Source organism: Larimichthys crocea, chromosome XI, assembly GCF_000972845.2.
Source record: "Larimichthys crocea isolate SSNF chromosome XI, L_crocea_2.0, whole genome shotgun sequence".
NCBI lineage: Eukaryota > Metazoa > Chordata > Actinopteri > Sciaenidae > Larimichthys > Larimichthys crocea.
Window position 1 is genome coordinate 13,017,917 of NC_040021.1, and position 25,026 is coordinate 13,042,942.

At 40.1% G+C, this 25,026-nt stretch overlaps 1 protein-coding gene across 1 annotated transcript; it reads right to left on the minus strand.

Annotated features, from left to right (window-relative positions):
* Positions 1–5,509: 5,509 nt before the first annotated feature.
* On the minus strand, positions 5,510–17,040 carry tmem63a (transmembrane protein 63A). Its single transcript, XM_010739291.3, has 23 exons — positions 16,917–17,040; positions 14,421–14,613; positions 14,114–14,193; positions 13,886–13,952; positions 13,683–13,720; positions 13,405–13,550; positions 13,007–13,058; positions 12,794–12,902; positions 12,550–12,620; positions 12,331–12,411; positions 11,822–11,939; positions 11,511–11,644; positions 11,096–11,239; positions 10,135–10,288; positions 9,942–10,048; positions 9,769–9,855; positions 9,454–9,519; positions 8,658–8,820; positions 7,840–7,945; positions 7,502–7,669; positions 7,193–7,308; positions 7,057–7,101; positions 5,510–6,529 (listed from the first exon to the last, which is right to left on the minus strand). Exons 2-23 carry the CDS (start codon positions 14,586–14,588, stop codon positions 6,395–6,397), a joined length of 2,355 nt encoding a protein of 784 aa, XP_010737593.2. The 5' UTR covers positions 14,589–14,613; positions 16,917–17,040; the 3' UTR covers positions 5,510–6,394.
* Between the last annotated feature and the right edge of the window lie 7,986 nt (positions 17,041–25,026).

A 25,026-nucleotide genomic window follows, 5' to 3' on the forward strand; every position in this document is an offset into this window, starting at 1 on the left:
CGTGAATAGTGCTAGGAAATCATCTTAGGGTGCTTTTGCTGTGTACACACAATCACTGTGTGTTTTTCTCGGAGTGTTTGTATTCTTCAGAGTAGGTAACAAACAACACACCTGTGTTGTTAGAGATGAGATATCGTGGAGGTAAATTTAGTAAGTTCTCCCATGGCCATAATTCAAGGTAACTGACTGGCTCGTGACATACACTCCTTCTGGCTTATTGCAGTTTCATGAATAGGATTTAGAGCCGGAAAACAGGAGGACACCGGGTGCAGTGTGTGTGTGTGTCTCTTATAGGGTTGAGGCTATAGGAGTGAACTGGCCTGCAATTGAAATAGCTGAAATGTAATCTAGCATGGGGGAGGAGGAGAAAGAAGGGGTTACGTGTCAGTGTGTGCTGTGTGATTTTGTCATTGTGTTGAATATTTGCAGTGGGATGTTTTATCTGTATTTCACAGCCAATTCTGTTTGCTTTTCAAAGGTGACGTAGCAAAGAGATTTTATTGATTTATTATTTTATCGTGACTTGAATAAATCCCTGTAAGTTGGGAGATTTCTAGCGATAACATTTAAAGAGGTCAGGTGTTTGTGGAGAAGTATTGCCAGACTTTGGTAACTATGAGTGTGATACATCGGTTTGCTTTCTACCCCTTCTTACTGGTGAGATTGTCTTTCATTCATAAATTTCCAGTATTTCATTCATTTCCTCTTCCCCGTACTGTTGAAAGCTCCTTTTATTCACAAATTTCAATCATCAGAGTTTTTATCTAACACCTGCTCCAAGTCCAAACGGTGAATCCTCATCTCCATGAACCTGCATTTTTATTAAGATGTTAATGTACTCAAACTGCCAAAAAACCTTTCTCAGTTGTCCTTTTATTTTTTCACAAGTATCGTTATTCATTACTAGTTGCTAACTGTAGTGATGTAACTGTCTGAACTCTGGTCTGTACTGAATATACAGACACTGAATGTGATGGAAGTTTTTTTTTTTTCTGGGCAGTGTTTGGAGCAAATCACTAAATGAACATTGGTTGTTTGATTTATCCTGGCTCAGACCCAGCAGCCTTAGCCAGTATAAGCATACATGAGCAGAGTGGAGTTGGCTTACGTTACACTTAGAAAAACATGATTGGATACTGTCCATCAAATGATTTTAGACAGTCTGCCAGTGTTGATCCTATTTTTGGTCACCTTGCTTGACAGTGTTGGCTTCCACTGTATGGATTTGTGCCATACTGTAGGGCACAAATGCTTCTGAAATCCAAGCAAGAGTTCTGCAATTGTAGCAACAAAAACAGAGCCTCATCATTCATGCTCCTTGTCTTATTTTTATATTAACCTCATGTCCTCAACACTTTAAGTTAAAAACCTGTATAATATTCATTAAATCAAGCTTTGTTTTTGATATTTATTTGGCATTTTTCACATTTTCTTTTACCTTACATGCACAGGTGCCATGTGTGTAATTCAGGGTTATTATTTGTAATTTGTTTCATCTAACTGACATCAGCCTCACTGTTTACTACTCACTCAGTGTATCAGTTGTATAAAGTTACATTTTCTACTGCAGCTGTGTTCAACCAGCCAATTTAATTTGAAGCAGCAGCAAGTAGGAAATGTGGTTTCCTTGTCACTTCTTGAGAAACCCTTGAGCATGTGAAGGCAATTTAAACAACACCACAAGAGTGGCGGGCTCTGCCGATAACAATGAAAACTACTATCTAAAGAGGTAATTTAAGATTTGATTTGCAGATAAAATGTCAATTATAAGTAGTATCAAAAATGTGGTTTGATTTCATGAAATGGGAAGAACCATTTCTCTCAAGAACACCAAAGCAGGTTTAAATTAGTCCTAATGTCCATTCATTCCCATGCTTGCCTATTCCCATGACAGACTGCATTTACAGGGCTCTGTGTGTTGGCTGCAATTGTCCAAACAAAAGGGCCTCGGTCTGGAGTCACATGCTTCATCGGCAGCGGTGATTTCAGCTGTCCGTTCCTCCGCCCTTCTGGCTAATGTAGTCCACCAACAGAAAAGGGAGGGATAGTGGGGTGACTTTTCTACAGAGTACTCCACACAGAAGAGAGCACATAAGGACAGCCCCTCACCAACCCACTCACTCACACACACAGACAAACACACTTTGAGCTTGTGTCTCAGGGTGGCACCTCATTAGAGTTGGCAGTCTGGGTGGAAGTTTTGGAGTTGGAAGCCATAGAGTGACACACACAGACACACCACTCCACTTCTGTTTCCCAATTGGCCGGGAAGGAAGTAATACTTGGATTGAAGCAGTCTGTTTCTGTCCTGGTCCTGCTGCTCTGGGAAACTCACCTCCCAGGCGACTAGCGTTGCCACGGCACTAATCCTGACGGACAAAAGATGGGAGTGCCACAGAGCACGATACTGCCAGACGCTCTCATTGGTTGGCACTGTCCCACGCGATGCTGTGATTGGCCAGAGCCATGTTTATATACAAATTGGGGCAGTCAGAGGTCACATCCATCGATCTTGGTGGTGACATGAAGGAAACCTGACCCCTAAAACCTCAGAACCCTAAATGGGTTTAATTCAAGTTTGATACACACACACACACAAACACAGCGACTCTTTCTTAAGTTCAGTGGCCTGGGAGTGCAGAATTATAGTGAATACAGAGAGAGAGTGATTCAAGTGACTAAATAATAGTGTCTGTGATATACAAAAGCACAGACGACAATAATACGGCATTAAGGGCACTGAGTTCAGTGGGCTGCACACCTAAACACAGTCAGAAAGGTTTTGGATTAACACTGGATAAATATTTTGATCCAGAGACGAGTGTGTTGTGTAAACTAGTAATACTTTGCACGCTAAACCATGGCTGTTTCATCTGACCAAAATGCTTACCAATAATTACTATCATCATTAATCTGTTTTTTCCTCAAATTTCACAAGTTATTATTTCACCTTAACGCTCTTCTCCTTTACTTCTCTGCTTTTTCTAAACCTGTTTAGTATCCACACTGCCTTCTAGTTCAGATTAGATTAGAAATAGACAAATATATAGATAAATTATCTAGGCTAACACGATGTTTCTGATTTGTCAGTTTCAGCGTGTATGTCAGTCAATAAGTAACAAGAAATTCCACCACAGAAGAGAGATTTGAGATTGTTGTTTGACAATGTAGAACGCTTTTGTGCACCGCAGTGAATTGACATGTTGTCAACTAGCTTACATAGCTTGGTCACAACAATTGGAAACACGCTTATTTGCTTTCTTGCAGAGAGTTAGATAAAGACGATTGAGGCCACTCTTGTGTCTGTAAGTTATACATGAAGCTGCTGACAGCATCCAATTAAGCTTAGTGTAGCACAAACACTGGAAGCCGTCAGCCTGATTCTGTTTGACAGTAACAAAATCCATTTGACTAGCTCCTCTAAAGGTAGCAAATTCTTTGTACCATGATTAACAACATTGAGACTTATTTTTGGTGTAAAACAGGCCAGCTGAACATGCAACAAGTGAAATTTGTGTACAGGCAAGCAGATGATTCAACACGTTGTATTCAATTCAAATTCAAATAATAAATTCATTATGATTTAGTATCTGCTCGATGGAGTTTGTCTGGCAAATATATCCCCTATAATTTGAACCAAATGACATAGTTTTAGTTTCCTTCTTAGAAATTACTAGCAAAATAGAAAATTACAGACCTGTCAAATCAAGAGTCATCACACAAAAGTAAATTATACTTGACATGTTATGTGTTCAAATGAAAAAAGAATATCTGTTTTTTGTAACTTTCAAATACCAATATTGATTTATTGATTGATTGAGATTAGTCTTAGAAAACCCTAATGCTGTTTTGGACACTTGCCAGGCAGTAAGAAAGAACAGATGCTATTAAGTTGCATTATGGGAAATGTAGGATTCAGCATTTTTGGACCTTGAAGGACTTACGGTCAGGTAAACTATTTTGATTTGATCTTTTTTTTCCCCATCCCTTTAAGTATCACAATTAGAGGTCAAAGGTTGAGCATTGTATGAACATTTGTGCAACGCTAATCACAAATATGTCTGTGTGAGCTGTCTGAACATGAGATGCTACAAACCGCTCCCATGTAATTGGATCAAACTTCAGTTCAGACTTTCACACACCCATTACTAGCAGTCCAGAACCACGTGGGCCGAAACTGAGCCAGGGAGTTTGTGGTGTGTTTAACATTAGGTCAAATTTTGGTGTGTGGTTTTTGGAAAGCTGTACACTGTAGTTTTGGCTGCTGCTGCTGGATTTAGCTGCTTCCCAGGCTCCTGCAGCCTTAACATCCACATTACTCCTGCTCTACTGAGCTCGCAGAAGACAGTCTCAAGCAGCAAGTGCATTTAACACACATTTCATACACACAACACACCAACACATAGACAGTACTTCAGGTGTCTAATACCAAACACTCATCTCTTTCCCAACTTGGCTCCACATGAGACTATCTGCAAGTTATTAGTGCCCCCACATCCTGACCCTGCACAGCTTTCTCATGTGACTTTGTTGAAGTATGTCTGTTTAAATTTGTCTCCAAGTCTCTTTGCATGGGAGTCATGCAGTGCATGTTTGTGCGATTATTAGATTTTCATCAAAAACCTGGTTATTTTGTGGGTTTTATTATCCATTTCAGCATACTGGAGATCATTCACCACTGAGAGCAGTCTTTATTGCTTAATCACACACACACGCACGCACACACACACACAATGAAATAATACTTGAGAAAGAGTAAACAAGTGAGAGATTGTTTTGTAATGCTGAATCTTTGTCCGACATTAGGGGTAAAGAGCAGTCAATAACCTTTGTACACTCAGGTCTTACAAAATTTATATCCCTATTTCAAAGTTTCTTCGTAAACTTTGTGACCACTGACTGACTAAATATGCAGTTATTAGCAGCAGCTGGTGTAATGGGTTTAAAGTTTCTTGTAAGTGAAAATACAGAAATCTTTAAAACAACTAACAAAGTGTGTTAAGCTGTTAAGACGCACTTGAGTAGCTACAGTTCCTGATTTTTGTTCGTTTAAAGAACTACCATGAGGCTCCATTAGTGTACAGTGATCCTTGTCCAATAGTCCAAAGCCCTCTATTCACCCTAGCTAATAACCTACATATGTATTCAGCTTAGCACTTCATTACCCATATTTAACAACAGTGTTAATCACAACAGCGCGTTAAAATCCCTCCAATGACAAAAGGGGTCTTTCTCAGCAGAGGCAGGTACTGTGGAGAAAGAGGAACCGGGGAGCAAAAATAAAGGGAACGGAAAGAGACACAATAGAAAAAGATCAGGTGAGGAGGTGGAGCAGCTGGAATTGTCGCCCAGTAAACCGGCTCATACCAATGTCAGAATAAGTTAGAGCTCCTCAATGCAACACTGTGCAGTTGTCCTTTGTCATTGCTGTATGAATATTTAAGAGGTTAAGCTTCCGCCACTGCAGCTCAACAGTGCCCCCCAATGACGACACACACTCACCACAGTCTCTGTTTGTATTTTAAAATTGTATGAGATTGTTTAATATTAAAATTTGTCACCATATACAAAGCTAAGGCAGAAAACATATGCGATGTGCAAACAATTCATGTCTACATTCAACACATGTTACAAGCGACTGAACAGCTACAAGTTTAACTGGTTATAAAGCTTCAGATACATAACTTTATAGTACATGTAAAAACAACCCATGACCTGTTTAATAAAAGTAACCATAAAACCAGTAACCATGGCTCCAAACCCCCTGAAATACTGATACAAATGTTTGTTCTTTTGTTTAAGACAGTTCATATTAGGCAATAAGTTATTCCCTTGGCAGATACCAAAAAAGGTGCCATGAAAAAAACTAAAATGGACAAACTGTGCTTGTCCATCTTTTTGGCATCAGGTGCTGACTTGATTATCTTTTTCTGGTAATGCTTGCATAATTAGCTTTGGCATGTGCAATGAATCAATTCCAGTATTTTTTCATAAAACATATGGCTTGTCTGAACTGGCAGTTTTGGGGGGAAACATTCCTTGCTGAATTGGTCATTATCAGAGAGGCCTCGTACTGAAAAATGCAAGTGTGCTTTATGACGATACAATTAAAACAAAAGACTAAGCGGGTGTCCTATGGACGTGTGTGCTATGCTGATCAGGTGCAAATAATGACGTGAATATAAAATTAAACTGTGGTACATTGTTAAGGTAAGAAAGTTGGACTACTGTTTGGTCTTTGGAATCTATTGCCCCTTCTTCTCTTGTACCATCTGGAGGCTGAACTCAAACTCTGACTTCAACACTGGAATAATTGTGAAATAAGCAGATATACAATCAGGAGTCATGAGGATCCTGCCTCCAGAGTTCATACTCAGTGTTGAAATACACTGATTCAGTCGTCTGACATGCTTCCTTCCACTGGACTGCAGGCCGCGCTGGCCTCTGTTGAGCCGTAAGACTGCAGAAGCGTAGACCCATCTGGGGGGCTGGCAGGTGATTTGGGATTAAGCACTCTGGGAAGGTAGACCTGTAATTACATAATAAAAAAAAAACAGATGAGTGCTGCAAAACACAAAAGGGTATTTCTCAATATTTATATGTTTTGTGTCTTTTATCCTCCCTGGTGTGTGTGATGCAACACTACGTCAAGGCCAAAACCTGACTTTTACGCAAAGAATGTGAAAGATCCTGAAAATTTATGAGGCAAACAAAGACGCTTTCAAAATGAGCTTGGCCCCCGAGAATGACTGGCAAGAACAGCTTGCCGTAAACAGCTCTTTAGCATGCTGTTCGGTAAACAAGGATAAACACATTGAGCTGGTATTCTTCCATTTCAATTCTTTGTAGTTTTTAAATCACGTAACCTGTTGTGCTGACATAATTCCTTTTTAAAAGCGCTGATATTTTAGTTTGTTAATGAATAACAAACTATGAGGATGACAGATAGGGTAATACAATTTACAGCATAGTTCAGGTCAGTTTATTTAAGAACAGGTTTGTCCTAAACGTGTTTGATCTTTCCTCCTGCTCTGTACTATGGAACAAATACAGTACCATGCTGTTTTCTTCCACTCCTTCTTCTGCATCCTCCGGTTGCACCTGCAAAGAACACAAACAGTACAAGGGCTTAGCATGAAAGGTGAAGAAATGACAGCATGTGCACACACACAACAAAGCACAAAACACTCACCTCATAGTTGTGCGGACTCAGGTACTTGAAATGGCCAAAGCATGTGTAGCTGATGCATATGAAGACGGTCATGCACAGGACAACCAGTGTGAACAGAGACGTAGGAGTCACAAAACCTGAAACAACACACACGTAGTGTTTACTTTGAAATCTTAGCCAATATTACAGGCATGATATACAGTATGACCACATACAAAAAACGCACACGTTTGCAGCATCACTAGCTTTTATCGAGCGTTTGTCATTAGTGACTCTCGGGTCACTTTACTCGTTAACTTTTTCCAGGTTGACCTCACACTTGTTTCTAACCTGTTTTGAGGACAGAAAAGAAGTACACCCATATTAGACAGATGATGGGTGCGGAGAGAGCTTGATTGACAGCGCCGAGGTGGACCTGGTGGTCCACGCGAGTCGGCAGATAGGCAAAATACAGGTTGTGTTTGTCCACCAGACACTTCAGCAGCATGTATAGGAGACCTGTAGACACACAAGACACTCTTTAAAAAAACCTCACTATGGAGAGTGACTGGAAATATGTTGTGTGTTTACAAGTGTGTAAGGGTCTCTGGTAAAGGCTGACAGAGTGAAGTAATATTGAGTGTGTGTGTGTGAGCACATGGTTTTGTATGGGCCTCATAACTACTCACCAAAAGGTGTAATAATAGGACAGATGATGCTGTAAGCCATAATGACAGTGAACACACACAGGGTCCAGCCATACATGGCTCCATATTCAAACTCATAGGCCTGGTTCTGTAAGCAGATGTAAAAAAAACAAACAGTAGTTAACGTAGATGTAGATGTTGAGGTGAAAGCTGATAATAAATCAAACAAACAAATGATTTTCTTCTTCCTCTTTAACTTGATTTTTAGCAAATAAATTTTTTATAGTTATAGTTTATAGTGTAGTCCATAAAACTGGAAGCAATTCATCAAACAATGAAATTGACAAGAACAGTATCAGAAATACTACGGAGGCCCTGAAATGCCAGTGAGCGGGTGATCAATGTTCTAAGCCTAAAGTTTTAAGTTTTTCATCTGTGATGCAAAATGTTTTGTCACGACTAGTTGTTGTTGTAATATTTATTTTTGGCATGCACTTCAGCCACTTGTTTTACAGATAAAGAAAATAAAGGAAGAAAGAAGAAAGCAATTTATATCAGACTTAGAAAATGGATCAGATTATTTTTTTCCTCATTTGTCTCTCAGGGCTTCCGTACGTTTTCTCAACAAAAACACTAAATATTTTACAATGTAGTTGTTTCAAAACATGCATTTTCAATAAAAAATTGGTTAATAAGAATTTGTAACTGAGCAGTACTCAGCACCAATGAAAAACTGGTTCTACAACTCAATGCACAAGTGTGTTCTAGTTCTCGTTTCCAAGCTATACGAGATAACGATACAAAATCTAGTAACGATTTTTAGGTGTAGCGCTCCTTTAATGGAAAATGTCATTACAAACCTGTTTGACATATTTCCTTTCAGCAGCTGAGTGAGCAGACGCCAGGCGAATGGTGTAAAGCAGTAACCCTGGCAACCGGAGCAACTCCATCCCAGAGCCCACGAGAGCTGCTGCGATCACATAGTTGACAAAAAAGGCCCCTTGGTCAGGTAAGAACACACACCTGGTGTTGATGAAAGAAAAGTAGTAGTCAGGTTAAAGAAAATATTATTCCATTCACAGTTATAAAAATAGTTTCTCAAAAACTGTTATGTTACTTTAGAAACTTGAAAAAAATAAAATATGAAGCTAGATTATAAACCAATGCAGTTTTGAGTGACTGCAACAATAATGATAATAATAATTAAAAAACATTGCGAGCGCTGTGCTTCAGGACATACAGAGGGTCAGAAGATCAGTGATGTCCAGTGTCCTTGGGCAAGATACTGACACAAATTGCTCCTGAAGGTGTGTGAGTGTGTGGATATCATTAGTTACTTTCTAATGAACAGTTGGCATCTTGCCATGGAGCCACTCATCAGTGTATGAATGGGTAAATGTAATGTGTGATGTAAAAGCACCTTGAGTGGTTGGAAGACTAAAAATGCACAACACAAGTACAATCCATGTACCAGGAAACTTGAATACAGCTGAATTTGTATGATGTGTGTTCACATTAAACTAGCTTGGAAATTTGACTTTTCTCTCTATATACTCATCAACCTCAGAGCACTAAATAGTCTGAAAGCCCTTTATTCAAACTGATTCGTTAGTACAGCAAATTATGATGAAAGGAAAAAAAAGAGGGAATACTTACTCAAAACGCACTTTCGCATTTGACAGAAACGATTTATCAAACAGCCAGCGGAAAAACACTGCAAGACTAACAGAAAAACAAACAGAAACTTAGCCTGGAGGAACCTCTTTCAGCCAACTGACATTCACTTCTCCATGTGGTAATTTTTTACTGCATAAACCACAGTCACATCTTATGCTTCCTCATTTTGTAAAGCGTCTAAGTTTTCCTTTTCCTGCATCTGACATTACTGTACACAGATCGCTACAGTAAACTACAACAATTAGTCTAGCTACTGGGCAAAACGTTCCTCAAGCTTGTGGTAACAAAAATTACCTGGTGAGTCCAAGCGAGGGGAGGATAAGCACCATGAAGAGCAGGAAGAAATACAGCTTCCGCATCATGCTCAGCTGCTCACTGGACCTGAGACACAAAAAATGTATTTAATTCAAAGCATTTTAGTCTGCCAAAAGAAACCAATCGCTACACCACTAATGTGGGTGTAATACCTGCTCCAGTGTGCCTCTCCCAGAGTAGAATAGTAGACTATAGTAGGCAGCAATGCAGAGAAAGACCACAGCAGGAGGGTGGGGAAGAACTGAGTGATGATGGGGCTCTAGGGTGAAAAACCAAACAAACTATAGATACATAACTTTTAAAATGTTACTTTGAAGTATGAGTGTCTGCATGTGTAAGTCTTACATTGAGATACTGGATGGGCTTAGTCACGTTGAACTTGTCTATGGTGTTGATAATGATGGTGGGAGTTGTGAGGAAGGTGAGCAGGACGAAGAGGCAGAGGTTGAGCATCACATAGCGTGCAAACCACTTAAAACCCCGCACTGAGAGATTTTCCCTGTGGGACGAGGAAACAGTCACAACAGGACAGTTTGCTTGTGGACACTGGCCATAAAACATAACATAAACACACTTCTATTGCTCTTCCTCAAGGAACTAAATGTATGTATATATGTAGGTATTTTTTTTAATGATATTTTCCACAGGGATGTTGCAAGTCAGTCCTAAGTATCGATATCTGGTCTATCCACTGTGACCTGCTAGTGTTGCTGTGCTGTTCTCCCTCCAGACTCCACACTGTGAGTTCTTGGCTCCATATGCAAGTGAGAATTAGTGTGCGAGTATGAAAAATTATTCGATGGCACCAGTGACTGACTCTGTTCCGACACCCAGATGGGCGTAATACACAGATCTGTTAAGCTTCGACAGTAATAAAGCTGTTATCTCTCTTCGTTTATTTGGAAAGACTGTACAACTGCGAGTGAACAGATTGTTTTTGTAGTCCAACAGAGTTCTCTACACTTCTCTCTAGTGGATCACTTCACGTCATTTTGAGATGTCACATTCTCCCTGTAAATTCCTGTGTGAATAGTTTGGGTGCTATGGTTAGATTCATTGTATTACAAGAGAATATTTACATACAACCAATATTGCCATAACAAACAAAATAAAACTTAAAAAACCTACTTTTTCTATTTAAAAAATGTTCTAACTTAAGTTGGCTATCAAACAATAATGCCATTTGGTTCCACTTAAAGTTCTGATATTACTGAATCACTGCCTAGCCCTATTGGCACAACCAGTACAAGTCATATGATCTGCATGGAGCACATACTGTCTGAAAGGTTTGTATTTCAGACCTTACCAATACACATTTTTGGGATGGGGTGCAAAGCTGACCGTCCACTTGTGCACTTTGAGATTTTCACTTTCAGATGAAGGTTGGAGCTTCCTCCCACAACAGCAGGACGTGCCACCACACTTGAGTGCATTGAAGTCTTTCAGAATGCTGAAATGAGTAAATGGCAGCTGTTAGTGATACACATTAACCGGGTTTCTAACTATTATGGCTGCCCAAAGGCCAGTTTCCAGAACAAAAAAAGTCACATGGTGGTAATAAAAATCAGAGGTCACTGTCCTGTGATCAGGACAGAGCAGAATCAAGAAGTCAGCTGACATAATAGAGCTGTTTGTATGCCACCAGACAATGGCACATTCTGTAGGCCAACCAATCATATCCTATTTCCTTCCAGCAAAGACACCTTTAAATTGGTACTCACTGCTTGGCCATGGACTCAGTCTGCAAGGTGACGAAGGCAATCCCCAGGGGGTGTTTTGGCACCTCTTCTACCTGCGTTCTCACCTCTTCCAGCAGGTCTTTTTCTTTCATTTTGTAGTACTCTATGGCATCAACCTGAAGAAACACACAAAATGATTAAATGCTTTAATAAAAAAAACAACCTTTTTCATTTTATCACACCCATAATAAACCTATGTGTATAATATGTTTTACATTTTTTAACATAAATTGTTACATAAAGAAATTAAATACACCCTGCACAAAACTGACTTATCATCTGGTCCACCCCACCTTGTTACAGCTGGCGCAGCAACAGAGGTGACCACACAAACGAGGGTTAATCAGCTCACTCTTCCCTGTGGTGTCTAGGACACGCTCATAGTAGCGCAGATTTTTACCGGCTCGCAGCCTGGAGTGAATGAACAAACAGAAAAACATGCGTTGGTTTAACTTTGGAAAAAAGAAAGAAAAAAACTAAATATCTCATCATCTGATTTACATGCTGTGTGGATAACATCCGAAAGCATTTAAATATTGTAGTAAGTTAGAGTGAGACCGAATCATATTGTAAATGTGTGGGCCATATGACTAAAATAATCTGTAAGCTATGTGACAGTTGTCTCCGTGGGTTTGTCACTGTGTATTGTTAAAGCATTTTCATTATCATCAACACTGAATAGTGGCTCTATAGGCCTTGACTTTGAACCCTTTTCTTTTTTGTGACACGCTGTGGCATGACCTATGTGGCACAGAGGGCAATAATCACATGATTTTTATTTACTGTTTCTTTGACTTCTTACCTTTCCTTATCAAGGTACATGAGCTTAGCGACGTCATATCCCAAGGTCACAGCAGACAATTTACAGGAAGGGTACGCCTCTCTATACAAAAACAACACTGACATTGAGGAATGCAGAAGGTGGCCACTGTTTATGGTAACAAGCATGTACACTACGGTACATCAAACCAACATTTGACTTAACAGGAAACAGTGAATCTTTTTACGTCAGTCTACTCACTTAAAATGGGTCTTTATAGCTTCATCAGTTGCTTTTTTAGGTACTGAACACACAAACAAAGAGTTTCTGGTCTACAAACAGAAAAGACAGAATCACAGATCATTCAGGTACCAGCAGTGACATTCAGCATCTAATTAGTATAATTAAACACCGTAATCTGGCTAGGACATTTGTGGGAGACATTCAGACCAAGTGTGGGTGCTCATAGCTTTAATAACATTAAATCTTCTAGTTAGAGACTCACCGTCTCTCGGGGCATGTCTTTGATTTGTGACGTGTAACGTCGCAGCATAAATACTGTCAGGATCAGGTAGAGAACTGCAAACACTGTATGCAGCCATAACAGATTGTTTCTAGGAGTAAAATGATAAGACATCAAGATGGATTTTGTCACAACCAAACCACAAAACAGTTTAATAATAGAAACATGTGTTAATATATTTTATACAGTAGTTACCCGATTTGAAGATTCCAAATAGTTGTCCTTCCGAAATTCTCCGGATCAGCATCTGAAAGAAATGAATTATTAATAAGTAGGAAGATAACCTGGACAGAAAAAGACCAGAATACAAGAAACTTAACTGTGATTTTACAAAAATAAGTTTCAATGGCCTACTGGTCAAAATCTGGTATGAAAAAAAAAGTCACTTACTATTATCATTATCATTATTATTATTATTATTATTATTATTATTATTATTATTATTATGAAGTGCAACTGCTAAATTCAATTGCTTGATTCGTATTTAACCTTAACCCATTATCTGTACATAAAACAGCTTTAAATACTGTATATGTAAGCTAACTGTGGTTTTAGCCGTTAACACACACTGGTTGTCATAATTGTATACCAACCGCTCAGCAGATCTCCAGACAGATTAACAGGCAGTATGACCCCGAGTGAAGCGACATTTACAATCACCAACAGGATGATCAGATGGTGCTGGAAGGACAGGTAGTGAACAGCATCAATGCCACATCTGGCTTTTATTTTTTCCTCGCTGAAACACAAACACACACACACAAGCTGATTAGAAGGAATCAACACACAACTTGTATGCACATGATAAAACTTTGGTTGAGCCATGAATTGCAGGACAATGAACACCAAAAACAGACAACAAACTACTCACTCCATTCTGAGGATGTAAGGCAGCCATGAGCAGCATCCCTGAGCAGAAAGAGGCATTTTTACTACATTAACATACAATTAATATTAATGTTTTTATTGTTCTATTTAACTATTTACTCATCTCAGTTAGTTAGACTTTTATTTTATGCTTTACGAATACTGATTTTAAGGCTGAAACAATGACAAAGACTTTTTTTAACATACCATTTCATACTCCGGGTCATCCATGGACATTGACCTTCCATACTGATGGTGTGTTGAGTCAGTAAACCTGATACACAAAGTTAAGTGTCAAGGACTAAATTGAAAACGGATGAAAAAAAGGCATCTCACTCTTCTGGTCAGTATTTTGCATCTGAAAAATATCTGACTGGTACTGCTGGCCTATCATGGTAACAATGAAATCTGACATATGTGAGATCATGAACTGACCCTTCCTGATCTGCGACCAATGCCAGACGCCCGTAGTCCCAGAATATCCTCCTGATAATAGAGAAGATGATCAGCAACACCTGCAGGTGGAAGGAGAGCTCGAACTAATCAGCTTTCACCTCATGATATTAAATAAAACATATACTGACGCCTTGACATGAATAAAGCAGTGGTTTGTAAAAGAAAATTTGCACTGCTTAATATTGGGGGAAAAACATTATCGTGCAATTTTTGGTAGATGCTAAAAAACAGAAAACAAAAAACAAAATTTTCGGTCTTCATCACAGGCAGGCTGACAAACACATACCAGAAAGACGATGAAATTGAGCAGAAGCACAACTGGCACTCCTCCAAATTTACTTCCCAGAATGACGGTCTGCTGTCCGGGATGGAAGCAAGTAGTGTTGTTCGTGGGAGGAGCAGGTGTACTACCATTTGCGGCCAGCAGGGACCACTGGTCCCAGACAGAAGACATCACTGGAGTGGAACCAGCAGCTTACCTGCAAAGATGAATCATAGTATGTGTTAAGAAATGTAGAAATGCAGTAGGAATCAAACTGCCAATTATCATTTAGTAAAAGGTAACGCCTGCACATTCACTCCGAGACACAAGTCTAATAATGACAGGGCTTGGATTACAGAACGTTCTGAAGGAATGGGATCCACACCCATGTGTGTGCAGTATGGACGCCATTAGGCTGACAAGCCAACCAGGGTGATAAACATCCAAAAACAACATTACAATAAACAAAAGGTGTAGAGATAAGCAAACCGAAACAAATAAAACACAGCAAGAGAATCATGTTAAATACGATGTGGAAAAAAGGAAAGTTTTAAGTCCTTTTTTAAAACTTTCAAGAGTCTGTGGTGAACTGAGATGATCAGGGAGCGAGTTCCGAGGCGGGTGCAGCGGCACAGAAGGCTCTGTCGCCATGGTGCTTAGCTTGGTCCTCGGGCAGAAGAGTTTGTTAAAGTTTTTGGAGCGAGGGGATCTCTGTGGGGGGTTTGAGGGATGAGCAGTTCTTTGAGGTAGGTGGGAGCGTTGCCATAGATGCACTGATGGGTGAGAAGAGAGATTTTGTACTTGATTCTAGCAGAGATTGGACGCCAGTGCAGTGAATGAAGGACGGGGGTGATGTGTTCTGTTTTTCGGACTTGCATCAGGATCCTAGCAGCGCTGTTCTGGACTAGTTGTAACTGCTGAAGGTGTTTACTGTGGGTCCCGATGAGGAGTGCGTTACAGTAATCAAGTCTGGAGGAGACAAAGGCGTGGACTAGTTTTTCACAGTCTGGTAAGGTGAGATTTGGCCGGAGTTTGGCAATATTTCTGAGGTGGTAGAAGGAGATCTTACAGAGGTGTTTGATATGAGTTTCAAAGGTATATATATATATAAAGCTATTGTATATATTGTCACATGTATCAAAATCTACATCATCTAAATTGAAAATATATTTTCCTATATTCCTAAATTCATGTACATCTAGTGTACTATTTATCTCTCTACCTTTCTCTGTGTACGTTATTGTTTTCTTTATTGTGGAACGATTATCACTCTGGTGGAGACGATTAACCACACCTGTGATGATGTAGATGTAAATATTAATGTGGTTCCCTGTCAGACTCGAGTAAGATCAAAACGTTGTCATTATTTTCCTTTTGTGACACGGAGTATGGAGTGTGCAAGGCGTTACCTTTTTTATCATTGATGCTGTTTTCTGATAGCCTCGCACCTCAATGTTGTGCATTTAATTACTTGTCTTACATTAACAATGAATATCTCATTAACTGTTTATGACTGTGCGCGCCACAGCTTTTCAGAGCTCACGTGAATGTCACGATGTAACAGGCAAAATTCAGGAAATGTAGAACTTACTTTACATTTCTGGGTTTATTTCATTTTAAATATGTTTTTAATTATCCTTTTTTCATTATATATATATATCTTTCCTCTAAGTACCACTACAGGAAGATCACGTACCACCTATAGTACTCGCACCATAGTTTGAGTTTGGTGTGTTATGTATTTTAACTTGTGCCTCTCTGATGTGATTTTAATATAAACCCATGGATTATTTTTTACAGGTGCATTACTGCATGAGCACCTTTTTGTATCTGTATCCTGCAGCTGACGTTATGTGAAGTTGGGTAGTTTCAAGTACAAAGTAACTAAAGTGAAAAAGACTTTTTGTACAGTGCCACTGCTTGTCTAATTGAGTCCATTTAGAAATGTAGTGATGCCTCATGATTACTGTTTAAATATTTCATGTTTCCAAAGATGAAACCGGAATTGGGCTGCCTTGTCATGCTGAAACATGACTTTGCCCGGAAGTAGAGATAAAACATCTGTCAGCAGCAGCGTGTCGTGTCATGTCAAGTCACTTGACTCAAGTGTGCGAGCTCTCACGCCCCCACCGTGCCTGAAACAAATGGAGTCACGCGGACGCAGTTATAAGTTATGTTTAAGATATAAACATTTACTTTTATCTGAAAAACAAAAACCTGATGAACAACAAACACTGCAGCTCAGCAGACATCTAACAGGATGTGTACGCGTCTCTCCATAGTACAAAGAGAGCTCTTCTTACCCTGACAGCTGTTTGAACACACACTGTACACAACTACCTCACCAAGGTAAACGAAGGCGTCACTGTGATGTGTCAAAAGTTTGCTAATGAGCTACGTTGCAAAGTTGTTGCCAATGCACCGTGTCAATATAACTTGTTTTTTTTACTTGCCTGATAACATCACGAATCGCCTTTTTCATATTACCGTGTAGGTGTGCAGGCCTGCAGGCTGTCTTACCTGTGTTTCTAGCTTCTATCCCGCCATGATGAACACTTCTCTCTGCTGTAAACACGTCTCCGCGTCCCTTCCTCTTTATGTTCCGCGCATGCGCAGACACTGCAAGAGTGTGCTCACGGTTTCAGTCATTCAGACTCCGGATGTAACCTCGCCTATTTCACATGGGTTTCTCATGGGATAGGCTACAGCCCCACCGTGAAGATTACAGATAATAGATGGATGGGCATAAAGCAAAATGTAGTTGAAGTATCACAGGCAGTTATGCAGCAGAATGTGGTTATTTGTACTCATGCATGCACTTTGTAAGCAGCATTTTTAATGATGTAGCTGGTTGCTCATTTGAACGACTTCATTTACTATTAAAGAAACATTGTGTAGGTATCTTTTTGTGATTTAGCACCCCCGGATTCAAAGTGCTCTGCCACTGTTGTAAATATGGACAGCTGTACACGTGCATTTGTTGATTGTTGATGATTATATTTCTTATGAGCAAAAACTAGTGAGTCGACAACTTTGCCAACGGGCCAAACGTCAACCAAGTGCGACAACACAAGACATAGCAGCAAGCCATCTGTCTTTCAGCCTTTTATTTCATGAAGCTCTTGCCAGTGATTAAAAGTCAGTCTAAGATTTACTCTTGTCTGGCGGCCTCAAGCTCAGTCACTCTCTCTTCTTGGCTTCTTCTGTCAACATCCACTTCGGTCCTTTCACCTCTGGCATTATGTTTATAGGGGGTGCTGAGCCTAGTTGTATATTGCCCACTTGCCCAGCTCTGAATTTGTCACGACAGCGGCTCCCATTCAATGCTGACGGGTTCCTGCCAGCATTTACCTGCATCCCAGGTGGTCCAAAACACCTATAGTACAAACACTAACACTCCTCCAGTGATCTGAGCTCACAGTTGTATCAGTAACTCTTCAGTTATAGATTAGTTATTGCTAAAAGAAATATTATTTTAGCATATACAAAACACAACATATTTTCATTCTTTTGTGTTATTGAAATTACACAAAAGAATGATTGCATTGCATGCTAAGAAGTCGGCTTATGTGCATTTTTCTTTTCAAAATGAACTCATGTTCATGTCAACAACTCATGTTTATAAATTCTGGAGTGGTATGAAAAGTTAAAGTGAATGAATGTGAAATGAATATATTTTATATATATGTAATGACAAAAGATTGGTAGATTTCACTAAATTTCTGTATGGTATCTTACAGTGTATTAATTATTATCTCAGTTTTGGTAATGTCAGTTTTGACTTGAAGTAGATGTATTGTTGTTTTGTAATAGACTACCCTTTGAAGCTTGATTTCTATTTATGTTTTGTTAGAGTAAGAAGGTCAGGAATTGAGCCAAGAGAGACATGAAAATACATATTCCAGTAGCCTATTAAACAGTAACAACACGAATGTAAAAGATATGTCACACAGTAGTTGGTCACATTCTCAGAGCAGGCTTTCTTTCTTCCTTTGTTACTTGGGGAAACACCTTGCTTTGTCTTCTTGCCAAGTTTAATGAGATGTTGGTATTATATGTCACTGCTGCCATCAACTATGGTTCCACTAAACTGACATCAAAATCTTTGCACAAAGCGGGACAGGACTTGCATCATTAAACTACAGCACAACTGGCCAATTAATTCAAACAATTTACATCCAACCTTCTGCTGAATTATTCAGCCAGTAGCCAGTGATTTTAGTACAAGGAAGAAAGCCACTTTTTTTTTTTACATTCCACATTTCTCTAAGTGACAGCTCCTGAAAAAGATAAGAAGTTTGTTGGCAGTCCTGTCTTGCGCAGCACCACTGGAGAGACGTACACTAGTGAAATTTGAGAAGAGATTTTAGAAAATCAGAGTTTTGAGATTTGAGCTAACTAAAACAACAAATAAAGACCATCATCTACATCTTTGCCATGGTTTTACTAGACCAGATTTTTAGTAACGCAGGGTTTGATGATGCCACAGCTCCACAAAACTTCACACTGACCTTAGCCAGGGACAAAAAAAAAAGAACCTTACTTGAATCTTCAGGCCTACTAAACTATGGAGTGATTAAGATGTGGGCTGACACTATAGTTACTTCTTGAAGGCAGAAAAATAACTATTATCAGTTACTTATATTTAGTGTTCAAACTAAGAGGCTCTAACAATGAAACTAGTGATGACTCATGGTGCTAGACAGATTAAAAAAAATGTTCTCTGTCTTATTTTGCATATAACCTGCTTTTCTAGATCTCCCTATTTTGTCTTAGTAGGTGATCAGGAGAAGACTGTTGTTTGTTTGTTGTTGAAGGGAGTTGTTTCCTGTAGGATAAAAAGATAAGAAAAGGAAAGTAAAAAAAATGTGGCCTGGTGTTTTATACGAGAATATACATGTAAAAGGTCAAACATTGTTGGCACTGTTGCAACAGATCATTTTACATTTCTAGAAACTCTGAACATGAAAACTGAAAATGGGATGCACCAAACACACACTGGAGGAGATTTTCCTCCTGTTGCTCTGCAGACATTCCTCTCAACGATCAGTGACGCTGAATGCCATAAACAGAAACCAGAGCAGACCAGTGTGTCTTCTCCGCTTTCAACCCACCGAAGAGGAGCCGTATAGTGAACTCTTTGTGACTTCCTCCTTCTCATCTGATCAGTGGTCGGTCAACGCTGTACTTTACTGAGACTTAAACAAGAATTAGCATAACATCAAACATTGCGGAGAGAATCCAAATTGTTCCACATTTGAGACATCACAGAGGAGGTGTTGTTGTGGTTTGTAGGACAGAGCATTGCTAACCAATGTCACGGGCCCCTATCAGATGTGCCAGTGGTCAAATTAACGAATCCAATGCAATTAGTCATTCAATTTACTGTGAGTTTCGGTGGTGGCTCTGGGTATGTCTCTCTCTCCCTCTGTCTGTCTCTCTCACTCTGTCTTCTCTCTGTTTTTTTTTTCCATTATGGGATTTTCTGTTTATCTGTTGTGGTCTTGACTGTTCATTTCTGTTTCCCGTGTCTTGCTGTGTGTATTTGTGTGTGTTTCTTGTCTCTGTGTGAATGTCTACACACAGAGACGTCCGTGTTGTCAGTGTGTACACACCAACATCAATCCACCTGTGTGTATGTGTGCGTGGTGACTGTTCATGCCTCACTGTGGGACGCGTTGATTAGCGCTCACTGCGGCTCAGCTCCCAGCTGTCCTTGCGGCTGGCTGCTGATTGAAACCAATCAGGCTTGCGATGGCCCCATCGCAGTGACCCCTCACCCCTCCCACCCCCGGCCTAATAACCTGCTGATTGGCCCACGCAGGGCCCCCTCCCGTTGGCACAGAAGGTTAATTTGACCGGTGGATGAAGGCTCCAGGAGGGAATAGGAACGTGCGCTGGGTGATATTGCATGGATATAGCCCACCTGTCAATCACAGCCACTTAAAGGGAAGCAGCAAGGGAAACACTGACAACCAGAGAGGAAGAGAGAGAGAGAGAAAGGTAAGAAGGAAAGGAAATAAGAAATGGTGATGTTGGTCTTTTATCAGCAGTTTGCCTTTAGCTTTATTAGTTCACATTAAAAGAAAGGCCCTCTCAGTGTCCACTTACTACCTTTTTCCAGACAGCTTATGGTCTTCCTCAACTGATAGTTTTCTCAGTAAACAGTACATACATCAGATACATACTGAGATGCGGTTGAAAGTTCAGGTAAAGGAGCCAGTATGTGGACTGGCTTTTCATGCTCAATTTTGTTTTTGTTTACAAAATGTCATTTTCCTTTCTCTTAATTTACTCCTATATTATGTTAGGTACTTGTACTTGATACTGTAGTCCAGTAGATTTGAAAAGAATACAATCACTGTAAAACTGAAAAGTCATCTGAACAATAGTAGATAATATAAACTAGTTCTGACATTATTGTATAGTGTTCATGTTGTGTTGACTCACAGAATCTTAAGTAACACTTCTTTTGAACTACCATCCAAGTTGCAATTAGTTCACATTATCACTATATTGTAGGCCTATATATTGTACATTATAAATACTGCAGTGTAAGTGTTTATCCAGAGGGTGGCAGTGTTGTATTCAATGTAAAAGTTGCAGCCTGAGTAATAAAAGGTCTATTAATAGTCCACGCTTTATGGTCAGCATCTCTATTTTGATGCTGTAGGTCTTTTTTTAGGTTTATTTCAGATTTCTACTGCAATTCAACAAATTTTCTATATATCTATAAATATAGATATAAATATATTTGAGCGTAAAGTTTCATTCTTGACCTTGGAAAAAGAAGAAGATGATAAAAAAAAAAAATAGTCCTCTTACTAGTCTTCTTCTGGAGATTGCCTTGTGACAGTTCATCAGCGGATTGTGTTGGCTCAGTTGTCATCTGCAGTGATTGAGCTGAGAAGCTACAAGAAATCTTGTAAGTGAACCATAAGTTTGTTTGTTTTTTTGTCATACTCTTAATATGTAGAATCTTTGTTGTGTAGCACATCACTGATTTTCATTTGTAAGTTTTGTAAAGTGTTGCACTTTTTGTGTGTAATCAACCAAAGAGATTACCTCTCTTCAATATTTTGGATGACACACACCTTCCCCCCTAACTCTCCGTAGTCATGCCAGTCCATATATTTCACCTCATCCCTGCGTGTGTGCATGTGGGTGTGTGCATGTGTGCAGTTTGTGGCAGGTTCTTCTCCCTCCTAGTCTCTGGTGGGCAGAATAATGTTGCCAGATTACCATATCATTACCATATCATTTCCATGTCATTATCATACTTCTGCCTGAGATATGTGTCTGTGTGTGTGCGTGCACGCCTGTGTGCGTGTGTCTGAACTTTGCATCAGATCTTCAACTGTTCCCCTTTGTGTTGCTTACAAACACACATGTTCACACACAAGCACACATTCACACACACGCACACACACACACACACAATCCCCCATAGGAATACACACAACCCCCTGACATGCTCCCTCTTTTTTTCACTGTCATAGACTCTATCTCTCTATCTCTGTCCCACACCCATGTAAGCACATCATAATTCTCAATAATCTGCCATTCACGATCCTTGTTTGTTTATTTGTCTGTGTTAATCTAAATGCCAGTTAAAGTTAACCTGTTCATGGAACAGCAACAATACCCAGCGCTTATTTTAGAGAATGAAGTGGACCTGTTTTGTTGACCTTTCATTTTTACAGTTAATTTTGCTGCTTCGTGATATAACTGTAGGCCACAAAAAAACCTGAAATTGTTAGTTGATTAATCGATAAATTGATGAGGAATTGAATAAAAAAGGATTTTAGTAAGAAATTAATCATTTGAATAATTTTTAAAAGCAAAAACATGAATTGATTCTGGCTTCTCAAATATGAATATTTGCTGGTTTTCTCAGTTCTTTATGACTGTAAATTAAATATCTGGATTTTGAACTCCTGTTTGGACAGGCATATTGAAGATGTCAGCTTGTTTGTGAAATTGTGATTATGATGGACATTTCTCACTAATTTTTTGGCATTTTATAGACCAGACGATTATTGACTAATCAACAAAAATCCGATTATAATGAAAGAAATTGTTAGTTGCAGCCTTGACTGTTAGAAACGGAGAGGATTGGACCACCATTTGGATTCAGGCTGAGATTAGATTCCATTTTAAAATCATGTTCATGTAATTTTCATGATTATTAGGTTCATGCAAATAAATCACTACTTGGTTCTGTGTATAAACAAATCTGTGATTGTCCTGATAATCAGTCATATCTTTCCTTTTCTTGCCTACCTGTCTCCAGTTTAGATCAACTGAACCATACACCATGCATCCCATTTTCTTTAAAGTCATCCTTTTTTGGGGGGTGTTGGAATGCTGAACTCACTGCCGCTAACTGATTTTGGATAAATGACAACCTAACATCTTGTGTACACAGTCAGAAATGCTGCAGTAATGACAAACAGAACGCCCTCCCCTGTAACACAGTCAGCCAGCCATTCTGGCTCCAATTCTCACCCCACAAAGTCAGCCATTTTGGGGTCTGCAGCTGCCAGAAAGAGCCCATTTAGTGAGGGAAGCATGTTTGGGGTCGTGCCCTTGTTTACATGGGGAGCCAGAGCTGATGGTTTTAAAATGGCGTCCAGATGGTGACAGAGGCTTGATTGCGGCAGAGGGGGCTTCTGTGTCCCGCCCACTCCTGCTGTCCAGCTACTTTAGCTAAAGCTGCATCTCTCTATCTGCTCCCTCTATCTCCTATCATCAAGCTACCACTCCTGTTTTATCACTCCCTTCTCTGCCCACCACTGCTCAGAGCCATTATTGTGTGTTTCCTCCGTGGATGTGTCTTTATATTACACTCTGTGTTATCTCTGCCGTTGTTTCCTCCCCTTTATCCCCCCCCGTTTCTCTCCTTTGCCCCTTTTCCTTCTCACTGATTCACTCTTTTGCTCTCTCTCCTTCTCTTACTCAGACACACCACAGCCACAAACGCACACACTCGCCTGCAGGTAATGCATGGCAGCAGTGTGTGTACATTGTCTGTGTGATGGATTGGACAACTCGTTGTTAAATCACAGTGTCGCCACCACCACCCCCCTCGAAGCACAAGCTTAAATAAGAGCGTACTGTATTAAGATGGAAAGGGGAGAGAGTAAAAGAGAAGAAATGAGAGACATAGTTTGATGAAGGGAGACAGAGGAAGAGATGAAGCAAAGGTGAGCAGGGTGACAGAGGGTGTCAGTCTCAAGCTTTCCACCTCTGTGTATTCAGTGTCTGTGAAGAGGACAGAGGAGAAAAGGGAAGTGATGGAAAGATGGAGAATATGATGGAGGGGGAAGCAGGGGATTGAGGTGAAAGATGCAAGGGGAGAGGAGTGGAGAGAGAAGATACTGTGCATCAGAGGCAAGGAGGGAGAGGAGTAAGAGGGCGGGCCACAGTGGATACAGATGTTGTGATTGTGTTTGTGTCAGTGTGAAATATGATTAGTGTTCTCTCTCATTAGGGAGCTGATCACCCTTGTGCCTGTGACACACACACACACACACACACAGTAACAGTGAGAAAGCAAAGCCGCAAAATGGGTAAGCACGAGCGCGTCAGGATGTCTTGAGTGTGACCTGCGTGTGTGTGTTCTGCATTTTGCACATTTCAACCTGTGAACTGGGTTTGTCCGCTCACACACATTTGTGCCAATGTGTGTGTTTGTGTGCGTGTGTGTGTGCGTGTGTACACGCCGACATGTGTACGTTCTCTCCCCCGTTGTGGTAGCTGGTAAGTGATTCCACAGGCTGTTGGCGGAGCTCCAGCTCAGCTCAGAGAGGAGGCAAGAGAAGGGAGAGGAGAGGAGAAACAAGCAAACAGAGGAGAAAGAGAGGGAGAGAGAGAGAGAGGCAGCGGCTGTGTAATTAGTAGCAGGTTTTTGCAGCCCTCTGCTTCAGTTTAATTAAAAACTGAAAGAGGAAAAGAGGAAACTAGGAAGAGGGGAGCCTGCAAGAGCGAAAGAGAGTTTTGCATAGTTATTTTGTTTTTGCCAGGGGCAGGTGCGGGGCTGGCACCGGGAAAGATGCCCAATAGCTCCAGGCGTCTCCCACTAGGCTTTGGGAAGAATAGTTAAAGGGATGAACTCCACCAACAGTTTGATTCATTTAGAAAGTGAATTACAAGTCAATATTTTGTCTTTCTCTTATACTGAATGATGCACATGATGGCTTTTATCTTGTGTTGTGACAATGATGAGGCCAATGAGTGATAATGAAGGTGATGATGTGTCAGAGGCCTTTTTTTATTTTTTTTATCCTGCAGCTGTGTATCGGGCGATGATGATTCAGCAATATCGGCAGCAGTCGAGGTGCTGATGAAGAGTTCTCTCTGTCTTCGCTAACCCAGGGCTATGGATCTATATTGCTGAGCGTGCTCTTTCTCTTCTACCACAAACTCCTTCCTTTGTCTCTTTTCTCCACCTCAATCTTATCGCCAACTTTGGATGCTGTCATTCGTCTCGGCTTGTTGGGGATCGCGGCCTTGTTTTTCTCTTTTTTCAATTTCTATTTATCCTTTGCTTTCTTGCTCTATCCCAATGTGTCTCCCCTTTATCTTTCTCCCGCTGGTCCGGCACATATAGAAGCTTCTGCTATCAGGA